Raw genomic sequence first — 10,871 nt, forward strand, 5'->3', positions numbered from 1 at the left:
ATTGATGAGCAGGTACATCCATCTGCCAAGAGAGCCAGACAACAGAAGAGTCATGGGTTGGAAAGATGTATGAAATTTAATTCCAGGCTAACAGAAACCTATACTTTCTACTATATGAAAATCCCTTCTGATGTCACATGAGCAAAATACGAATCACGGTCTGAATCCAACCCACCAAAGGATTGTCTGGCCTGCGGCGGGTCCCCCAGTCCCACTCAGCTGAGGCGCAGCCCCGGCCATGGTGTGTGTGGCCAGTTCTACCACCCCCAGGCACACAGTGGCATTGGGATGGCACAGAAGACAGACTTGCTTCCCAGCAGCCCCAGTGGTGGCTCCTTCTGGCTGCCACTGCCACCAGACTTGGTCCTCCTGCCTGGGCACCTCAATGAGTCTGTCTGGCACTCACCACCAGGGGTGGGACCTGCATGGGTAGGGCACATGGCCAAATGGAGGGGATGAGGCTGCGGGTGGGCAGGGAGCTGTGTTTGGGAGTGGGACAGGCAGACAAGGTTGAGATCACAAGGCAGCGAGTGTGAGGCTGGGGCTGGGACCCAGGGCACAGCTGCCATTCACTGCCCACACAGCCCTGCGATGGGCATGGGTTCTACGGGCAGGGGCATGTAGGGAGCAGATCGCAGCTCGGCCCCAGGCCCCGGTCCTGCTCTGTCACTGCCCAGAAATCCCAGGGTCTCCATAGAGACCAACTGAGACCCATGCGGGCAGGGTGCATGGCCAGGTGGACAGAACAGGGCATGGGCAGGCAGGGGGCTGCATCTGAGGCCAGAATCTTGAGGCAGTCACAGCACAGGGCTGGGGCCCAGGGCAGAGCCACAATCTGCTCCCTATGTGCCCCTGCCTGTGGAAGCATCACAGGGCCATACTGGCAGCAGATCGTGGCTCTGCCCAAGGTCCCGTGCTGTCACTGCCCTGTGATCCCACCCCACAAACCTGGCCTTGCCCACCCCTCCCTGTCTGCCATCACATTCACCCAGCCAAGCACAGAGCAGAGGCACTTTGGGAGTTTTGGTGAGCTATTGTACAGGGGAGGTAGGGAGGAGGCAATACTGACCCAGTCTGCGACAGGTCACCAAAATTCTCCATGTGGCCCACGGGCCCTAATAATTGCCCACCTCCGTGCTAAGCAGAGATGATTTGTGCAAGTACACTCTGTGTGCTGCAGAGAGAGCTGTCAGTGACCAATTCAGGACGGACTAGTACTGTTCAGTCAGTCAAGGATCTATGTCCCAAATTAGCACTGCCAATTAAGTTGTTTCCAGATCTCTTCTAAAACATGAGTGTAACTCTTGAGGTCACTATAAATCTCTTTGCACTTAGTACCTAAGTGTAGGATGTTAAAAGCAGGCCTGTTTCCAGTCCAGATTTCATTTTTGATAACTGTTTTATGCTCCTCTTAACTCCACTTTAAAATTTAATTAGATATGTTGCTCTGTACTACCTCTGCTCAAATGATATACTGTCATGTGCCACTAAACAGCCAACATATGGAAACCTTTCTGGGGCTGGAGTGCTGCCTATATAAGCCCTAATAAACCTCAGAGGATTCTCAGGAGGCTTACTTAGTTGTAAATCGCTTGGAGATCCTATAGTGAAAAGCATGAGTGCTGGAAGTCATCTAATGAAATGAAAAATGTTTTACATAGCACTTTAGAACGGTTGCTGACTAGCAGACTGGAGAGTTGAAAAGAAACCTTAGGTACGCTAGAAACATTTTATGGAAGAAGTATTCCCCTAGAATTTTCTGAAAATCCTAGTTACAATTCTTTTTGCTTTAAGAGCTACTAACCATTAAATGATGGGCTGGTCAGAGCACGCACACACACACACGCACACATACACATGCACACACCTCCTTTTCTCCCCATAAAGCAGTTACTTCACAATTGTATGTGCTCAGGTTCCTCACATCATGTTGCTCTAAAACATTTAGTACTGGCTGCTGTCAGACAGAAGATATGCGACTGATCTGAGTGCCCGCTAGCCAGATCCAGTATGGAGATTGCTAGGTGGTGGACCAAGAGAGCTCTGGACTGGGGAAAGGAACCTAACACAAGAAAGTGTCAGTGCAGGTCTAATTAGAAAGGAGAGCTGGCTTATGTTCTACTGGTACAGTTTGCTCTGTGATGGCAAATTAACTATCAGATGCCTACAAATTCAAGGGGAAAACCAGTCTTTAAAATGGACCATGTAATATAACAGTAAATCTAAAAACATCTTGTAACTGTTAATGCTGAATCAAATTGAACACAAAGTCATTGAATAGTTCTGTAAGCAGAAAATAAGAGTAAGATGTTCATTATTCCAAGATCCATTACAATTGTTATCAAGCAAGTTGAGGAGTAGACATTATAGATAGATTTCATAGATTTCTAGGGTTGGAAGGGACCTATTAGGTCATCGAGTCTGACCCCCTGCTCTGGGCAGGAAAGAGCGCTGGGGTCACGTAACCCCAGCCACGGACTCCAAGACAATTTTAGTTCAATTCTGGGCCTCCAAGACAACTCACTTCTGACAGGGTTTCTAGTTACCTGGACAAAAGCTTAGCAGTGACACAGTCTGTGACCCAACCAGATCTGAAGTGTGCCCCCCCACATTTATTACACTAGTACCTGGCTGCATCTTTTTGAAGGCAAAAAATCCATGCTAGTAAGCAGAATAGCAGGAAGAATGGGGGGGGGGGGGGGATCTTGTTGGATACCGCTTCAAGCCAAGACATCTAAGAACACTGTTGTTTCCTAGCTTTCCCCATTTGAATAATGTGATAACACAGCATGCACTGTTATACCTACCAATAGACTCTTCAAATGAAAAAAGAACTTCTTTTCCATTGTCTAGGAGATCTTTCACTCTGCTTCCAATCCATTTAAAACCAGGTAGTGTTTCCTGAAACAAAGGGAGGCCACCTCACATGAAACCACTTCTTCCTTTTAGCAGCATGGTACAGTCATAGAACAAAGGGAAACTGTAAACAGCAAATGTAGCACTTTTCTTTGCAAATACTGAGTTAATCTAATAAAACATATCGCCTCTACCAAGTGTTCTGACTTCCATTCCAGAAAGCTTTCTTGAACAGAAGCCATAAGTACCAGGCCAGGAAAGTTAGAAAACCTCCGAAGATAAAACAATGCATTATGGGTTTCAAGATCAATAGCACCAAAGACTACTACTAAATCAAACAAAGTTAAAAATAATGCTAGCTTAAGACTCTAGAGTGAAATCGATAAAAAATCCTATTCCAAGCTGTTTGTGTCAATTTACCAGGTTTAAACACTGGAAAGTACAAATCAAATGAGTAATGAAGCCATGGCAATGTCTACTTGAGGTCAACATTCAATTTAGAGATTATAAATCCAAGGTAGGATTTTGTGAAATTGGGTTGCAAAAAAAAACAAATAAAAACACCCCCAAAGGAATATTAATAGTAAACCTAGGAGTAAAAAGGGTTTGGCACTCAAGAGAGCCAGGTGAAACAGGATCCGGGAAACATGCACAGCAGGAAGCTGCTATCTCCATATAAGACACTGGACAGCAGTGCTATATTAACAGATGAACAAACTGACAGACGTAACAGCAATCCTAGCTGGGGAAAAAAATGACTCTTCCTACAAAAAGGGAATGCTTTGAGGACAGATTCAAAATTAAAATAAAGGCTTCATATCAGATTAAAATATCCCAAGTTCCAAGACTTTAAATATTTATTAAAGGAAAAAATTAAGAAATTTATTTATTTAAAAAAATGTAAATAGCCATTTTCTATTGGGGTGGGGAGTCACTGTTTAGGGAAATACCCCAACATTTTCACTAGAGATCAACAAAACTCAATTTGATTAGCACTACAATAGGCTTCCATTTTATTTAGCTTTTCCTCCCCTCTTCCCCCCTCCCAATTTTTTCTAATTCCTCATTGTTTGACAAAATTGGTAGAAAACTTTTATAAGACTTTACACATGGATGCAATTGGGGCACCCACATTAAACAAAACCTGAATCTGATCAGAGAAATTGGAGAGACGCGGGGCTGCAAGGCACCTGTCATCTAGTCCAACCCCCCGCCTGAGGCAGGATCATCCCAGACAAATCCACTGTCTAAGCTCTTAGCAAAAACTGCAGACAACTCTGACACAAGACACAACATCCTAATCTGATGGAGGTGTACATCACGCTGGAGCACTCATCAGTATATGCTGCTCACACAAAGGTTTTGCTAAAGCACAGGTCAGAGTAGGTGTGACCAGCAAACCCGACGGACAGAAGAACTCCTCACGGAAACAAAACTTGGCACGTGGGCCAGATGTGCACCTCTGCCAAGAAGGTGGGAGGGAGAGACAATGTTACAATGTAGGACAGTCCAGTAGCAGGATGATAAGGTTGCAACAGGAATACTCAGGGGAGAATGTGAAACAAGCCCATGGTCCAGGACAGCTTGAGATGTTGAAGATGGAGATGCAATACAGCATTTGTTTCAATCAGTGTATAAAAGGAGAATTGGAAAGCGGGGAAACTTTGCAATGGCCTGGGGGAGTTGCGTGGTGCTGTGCCGATGACCTTGTCACAGGTACAAGTGCCTTAGCTCCTGGCGTACTTGTTAGGCCAAAGTGTGAGGGCTGTGCCCATAAACAATAAACCTGGCCAAATCTTTGCCACCAAACTGAGCCTGCAGTCCATGTTTAAGACAGGATTAGTGTCGGGCCCTGACTGCAATCTTGCCAGCACAGCAATTCCTGGGACTTCAACACAGACAGCACACGCTAACACCTGATGATGACAACGCAATGACAACATCGATAACCCCAGACAACAGGTAAAGAGGGGGGACCAGAGCAGCCAACATTGTGCTGCTGTAAAGCTTGTTAAAATATGTGCAAGGAATGCAAAGAGGGCCACACTGCCGTGCTCTGCCCCCCACAGCAGAAGGCGGCAAAACCCCCTCCACAGTCTATACTAATCTGACCACGGGAAAATTCCTTCCTGACTCCAAATATGTTGACTGATCTGACCCTGCGCAGAGAGACAAGACTCTCTAGCCAGGAACCTGCGAGTTAAAGTCCCCACAGGAACGCTGGCACAGCCCAGTTCCCATCCCCAGCCTTGGCTGCAGCCAGCACCCAGCGCCTCTAAGGGAGGCTTTAAAAAAAAACAAATCAAGAAACAACAAGAAAAAAAAAAAACCCTGATACATGTAGTAGCACAAGAAGAAAAAAATTTCCTCCTGGCAACCTACAAAGCTGAGAAACATGGGCAATACCCATAACTGATCATAGGCACAGCTAGCTACACTGAGATCATCCCTGAACAATGCCTGTTCAACCTCTTCTTGAACACCTCCAATGACAGAGAGTCCACAACTTCCCCAAGTGTCCACCACCCCACTGCTCTAACAGTACAGAAGTTGTTCCTGATATCCAAGCTAAGCCTACTTTGCTGAAGCTTCAAGCCACTGGTCCATGTCCTATTCTCTACAGCAAGAGAGAAAAGGTGTTTTCCCCTCTTCCTTATGGCAACCTTCAGATATCTGAAGGCTGCTATCACATCCCCTCCTAAGCATCTTTTCCACAAGCTGAACAGTAAGGAGTACATGTTGCGTGTGTCCTTGTATCGCATGCCGATAGCCCTGTAATTCTGGAAATGTGACTTAAACAAGATACGAATAAGTGTCTCCTCTGAAACAGCCCAGCTTCTGTTTTTATTACGCTCTTCATGAAAAAGTGTAAAATGTTTACAATCTAGCTTTTCCCAATGAAATTATGAAACTTCAAAACAAAAATCTAGTTAGAAAATGTAACAGTATAAAGAGTGATTTTAAAATTGATTTGAATGCTTACAAATTTTCTTGTCACAAGTCTGGCTAAATTCAAGCTTTTGTAACAACTACTCTGGAAATGCCAGATGTTCTCTCATTCCCTTGCACAAGGTAAAAACTTGAAATACTAGATCACTCTTATGATAATGGGCCAAAGTTAGCCTGGTGCTTTGAGACACCTCCCTCATCTCTCCACAGCCTGACGTTGTTACAGTATGCATTCTCACCTAGATGGATGGGTAGGCAATGCAGATGCTAGTCTGTTAGACAGGCCAACGAAATCTAATAGGTAAAAAGCAGCAGTCTTAAGCCAATGTATCAGATAAAATAAATCAAACAACAGTAATGAAAACCAAGTTGCCTGTCAACTTTTTGGATGCAGAGATAGGCCAGTTGCAGATTTCAGTTTTACAGCAATAGCTATATGTCAGTGTAGAGCAGAAGACCACAAGCCACTCACAAATCACTTACTTCAAAGTGAAAGCCTTCCTTAAGTGCAATCGCCTTGAGAATTTTTGAGGACACAGTGGTTGCTAACATGTAAACGTTCTTCACATCCGCGTCCTTGGAACTGTTCTCTCTCCAACAGAAGAACATCCACCATCCAAACAGAGCTGCCAGCTCATTGCCGGTGAACACCTTCCAGCGACCACTGCAAACAGCGGGGAAACAGAATCAAACAGTCCTTTCAGATGAGAATCATAGACCGTGAGTATTCTGCAATCACAAGAAAAATGGGCGATCTAACATGGTGTTCGACCTGGAAGAAGCAGCTCTATGAAACATAACATTAGAAGGGCTCCATCGCTGTCTTGCCTGACAGATTTCCTGGACAAATGTGGTCCGTTTTCAAGGAGACTGTTGTTATTGTGTTGCCAACCCCTTCAAACAACCTGTGTTCTTTCTGGTTGATTTCCCACTAATAATCTGCAGCCTGCACCAGTATCAGTTATCAATCATTTGACATCTATCTTCAATGGAATTGCAATAGTATCCACTGCCAGGATTTGGCCTAGCGATCGCTACCCAATTAACAATTCTTCTGAATTTGTAAGGGCTTCTAGCTCACTCTCCCATAGCTGCAATGGCTCAGAAGGGCTGGCAAAAATTTAAAAAAGGGAGTAAAATAAGGTCATTAAAGAAGGCGCTAGGTTTACAATAGCTTCTCAAAACGGTTGAGCATTTCAGTAATGTCAGTAGAATGGGGGTATTTGACCAAATCTTTCCTGAAAATATTTAACTAAATGATGCATTTTAAGCAAGATCAGTTACAACTATGGCCGTGGATGACGATTTTTCTGGGTAAAAGTTTCCAAATAGCAAGTGTCATGTTGACAGGCATAAAGGACTAAAGCAGCAACCAAATTATCCCTTACGAATGGAGCAGAAAACCTCTCCTCCCCCACCCTCCTTCCAAAGGAAAGGTTGTTTTACTTACTTCTCTTGTAGCTCCGCCACTGCCAATCTGTCTGCGTCTGGATCCGTGGCCACTACCACCCTGGCATTCTCATTCTCTGCAAGCTTCAGAGACAACTCCTGAAAAAGACCAGTTAGGTATTACACACTGATGGCCAAATTATATTTCAGTCCCTCTGATCTATGAGCTCAGCTAAATTCAGTTACCCAAGCATAACTATTACTCTATTGCATCAAGAAAATTGAAAGCCCAGGGAAGGGCGGAAAACGACAGAATTCATGACAGATACCAGCACAGATTCTCCTTCTTCAGGATTTGGACATTTGACAGTAGAAAAGTCTGGATCTGGATCCTTCTGTTCAGGTACTGGAATGGGAGGCTTAAAACCAAATGCTTTAAAAGCCAATTGTACGTAGTCATGTCCAACTCCATGAAAAGATGTGTGCACAAACTTCAAGCTGGTCTTTGCATTCAGCTCCCTGAAAAGGAAAGCTAACATTCAGTTACTACTGCAGAGATCATGTCACAAAAGTGCTGAAACATCACAAAAGCCATGCCAATGCAGCTAATGTCCAACTAATAGCTTCATTTTCTGTCAGTATCTAAAGGTAGGTCTGGAACAAAAATGGCTTTGGGTATTCATTAAAAATTGCTGGCTAAAAGATTTCCTTCCTCTGAAAACCACTGTCTTGGCTTTACTGCTCAGCTAGCTTAAAGTCCCCAAGAATGGGACACATCCTTCTGCAAACCAAGCTTTCCCCTCCTCTCCACCTTGGAAGGCTTTAGCTCACTTCTACCCCACCTACGTTTCTTCATTCAGCTCCTCCAAGCTTCTTTGTTGTGCTCCACACAAATTCCCATCTTAACTGCTCCTCCACCCACCCCTGGTTCTGCATCTTTTCTGAAGCTCCACGTGCTTGAAAGTCTTAATCATAATGTATTCACTTGATTATTAAGGTTCATCTCACACATGGGTTAGTGCCATGGGTGCATGACAGTGAGCAAACCTGACAGTACAGTGTGCAATTACAGGAGATTGTATCTGAGATGCGTGGCACGATAAGGTTTGGATTCAACCATCCAACGGGATGCATTTCTAACAATGCAAAGAGAAAGGTGAGAGAGAAGAGATGGCTGGCAGGTAGGACAGTGGAACAGGAAGAAAAACAGAAGGAAATGTGCCAAAAGCTTTCTTGCCACTAGCAATGCATATAAACCACAGCCAGGAAGCTATGTTCCTAGCAAAAGTTAGTTATGGCTGCTATGAATGGCGAAAGCAGAGGAAAAGCTTAAATCATCTGATACAAGGTAAAGATAAGCCACAAATCACGCACAAAATCTCATAGAATTGTTAGAAGTAAAGGTAAGAGAGAGGGGCTGGTGCAGGCACCTACCCTGGAGATTTGCAAAAGGAGACTGGATGCACACCTTGCTGGGATTATCTGACCCCAGCAGTCTTTTTGCCCAGAGCAGGAGGCTGGACCCAATGAGCTTGTGAGGTCCCTTCCAGCCCTAAACTTCTGTGAATCTGTGACCCCTAGTAGTCTAATTCAGTGGTGTTCAACCTCTTGGCCCTACAGGTCAGATGTGAGGTGTAGGCCCAATTCATGGGCTGGATCGAACCTTGCCAGAGAAGAGATCAGGCTTTAGGGACCCACATGACCCCTGCCAGGCCCTGCGCATTGAGATTGAGCCCTATGCTGCCCTGCATACCCAATCTAGCACACGGGGGCTGGTCCCCATGGGCCAGATTACATGGCAACAGAGGCCAGATGTGGCTCACACACCAGGGGTTGAGCATTCTTAGTTTAATCCATTCCGTATTCTCAAACAAGGTTGACTGTCCTTGTATTTATTTTACAGTTTGGCATACATTTCACCCCGGCCAGATCCTGTTCTGCTCTGACTTGTTAAACCCCACATTCTAACACAGGGTTAACAGCTCTCTCTCCTCATGTCCTACCTGTGAAAACAGATCTTCTTCAGATCTTCCATGTAACTGTCACAGATCTTCTCCAGAGGATCTCGTCTAAGAGGGCTGGTGTCTACTAGATTCTCATTCCAAGAACCGTTCCATGGCTCAACACATTCTTCTATACATTTCAGAATTTCCTTATCATGAGGAGCTGTGATCTGAGCTCCATTTTCCCAATACACCTGGTATAAAGGAAAAATAATACAAACATTCTTGACACTTAGTACAGCATCTTAAATGAATTCACTTATAAAAATCCACATGACTACAGGACTCTACAAAAGAGAACTCATAGCAAAGCCCACTACCAGGCTGTTTCAGTTCAAGAATCCTTTTGGGATGATTGGGGATAAATTGTTCAGTTAAATAACTTTAGGCATGTATTTTCACAATGAGGTGGCACCCCAATTTCAGAGTTGCTGAGCTCCACCATCTCTAACTGAAATTTTATGGCACTCATATTGGAAAATACTGAATTTAAAATCCACCCATAAACTGGCCAGCCAATATAAAAATGTGGTTTCCTTTTAAAAAAACAAAATACTTTTTGATTTCCGAAGTGAATGAGAGCAAACTAGACAAGCAACAGGTCAAGCTATAACTCAGTTTGCAATTATTTCTAACAGGAGAATCATTTTCATCTAAAGTCAAATCCTGAACATACTCTAATACCATGGACAAATGTACCTTTTAACTGCTTTAAGAGTAGTAAGAGTTGCTGCTAAGGTGCAAACATCAGCTGTTACAATGCAAACTCTGTCTGCATGTTCCTGTAGTACAAGTTGGCTAAACTGCTGTAAACTTTAACCCCGCCTTTAAAATCGGAAAAGTTAACATTGCAACAGTTTTACTACACTTAAATTGCATCGTTGCTATAGCAATGCATGTATATATGCAACAGCACAGATTGATATTTGACACTCACACAACTGTCTATACCCTAAAGTAGAAAGACACAAAACATGTGTCCTGAAACAGTTGCATCTCCCAAAAAAGGTGCAAAAAAAGTTGTACCTCCGGTAATTCAAATGCAGCACTGGGGACAATTAGGGCTGTGAAAAAGATTTAAATATTTGCTGGCCATAAATTGCGCAATTAAAAAATTAGCTGTAATTAATCCTGATTTTGATTGCACAGCTAAAAACTCAAAATTATGTGCAGAAAAACAAAATTATGCAAAATAATGCAGATACTTTGTACGGTTGGCGAGTGGGTATGGGGAGAGGATCTGTGAATGTGTGAGGGGCTGTGGGTTTGTGCATAGGGTTTGGAGCCCAGGGAGAGGGTGTCCCCGAAGTGGGGTCTGGAGCCTGGGAAGGGAGGACCCCCACATGCCCTGGCAAGATGTGAAGTACTGTGGATCAGGAGTGAGGGGCAGCAGCAGGATGGGGGAGGGGTGGAGCAGATAGGAGGTTCACATGGCAAGGGAAAGAGTGGAGCAAGGGCAGGGGTGAGTGGGACCCCGGAGCCAAGGCAAGTTGTGCAGAGCTGCAGGCAATTTGTCCAGAGGTATAGGAAGGGTGCAGCACAGGGGGGCAAAGGCAGCAGTGCACAGATCCCCCCATGCCTCCCCCAGAAGTGCATGCAGTGGCAGGGAGCCATGCCCCCCCAAGACAAGCTGCCTGCGGCTCAGTCCCATGACCCACCGTGGCGCCCTATTCA

General features: G+C 44.6%; 1 protein-coding gene across 1 annotated transcript in view; it reads right to left on the minus strand.

The window, feature by feature from the left end:
• PGM2L1 (phosphoglucomutase 2 like 1) overlaps positions 1-10,871 on the minus strand; it is a 93,512-nt gene that overhangs the window by 22,028 nt on the left and 60,613 nt on the right. Inside the window, exons 6-10 of the mRNA XM_019504233.1 lie at positions 9,198-9,391; positions 7,524-7,713; positions 7,256-7,353; positions 6,289-6,469; positions 2,808-2,901 (exon numbers count right to left, since the gene is read on the minus strand). Of these exons, the coding sequence (XP_019359778.1) occupies positions 2,808-2,901; positions 6,289-6,469; positions 7,256-7,353; positions 7,524-7,713; positions 9,198-9,391 (757 nt within the window). The remainder of the gene's footprint in view (positions 1-2,807; positions 2,902-6,288; positions 6,470-7,255; positions 7,354-7,523; positions 7,714-9,197; positions 9,392-10,871) is intronic.

This window comes from Gavialis gangeticus, unplaced genomic scaffold, assembly GCF_001723915.1.
Source record: "Gavialis gangeticus isolate Ggan-Ray unplaced genomic scaffold, GavGan_comp1, whole genome shotgun sequence".
Taxonomy (NCBI): domain Eukaryota; kingdom Metazoa; phylum Chordata; order Crocodylia; family Gavialidae; genus Gavialis; species Gavialis gangeticus.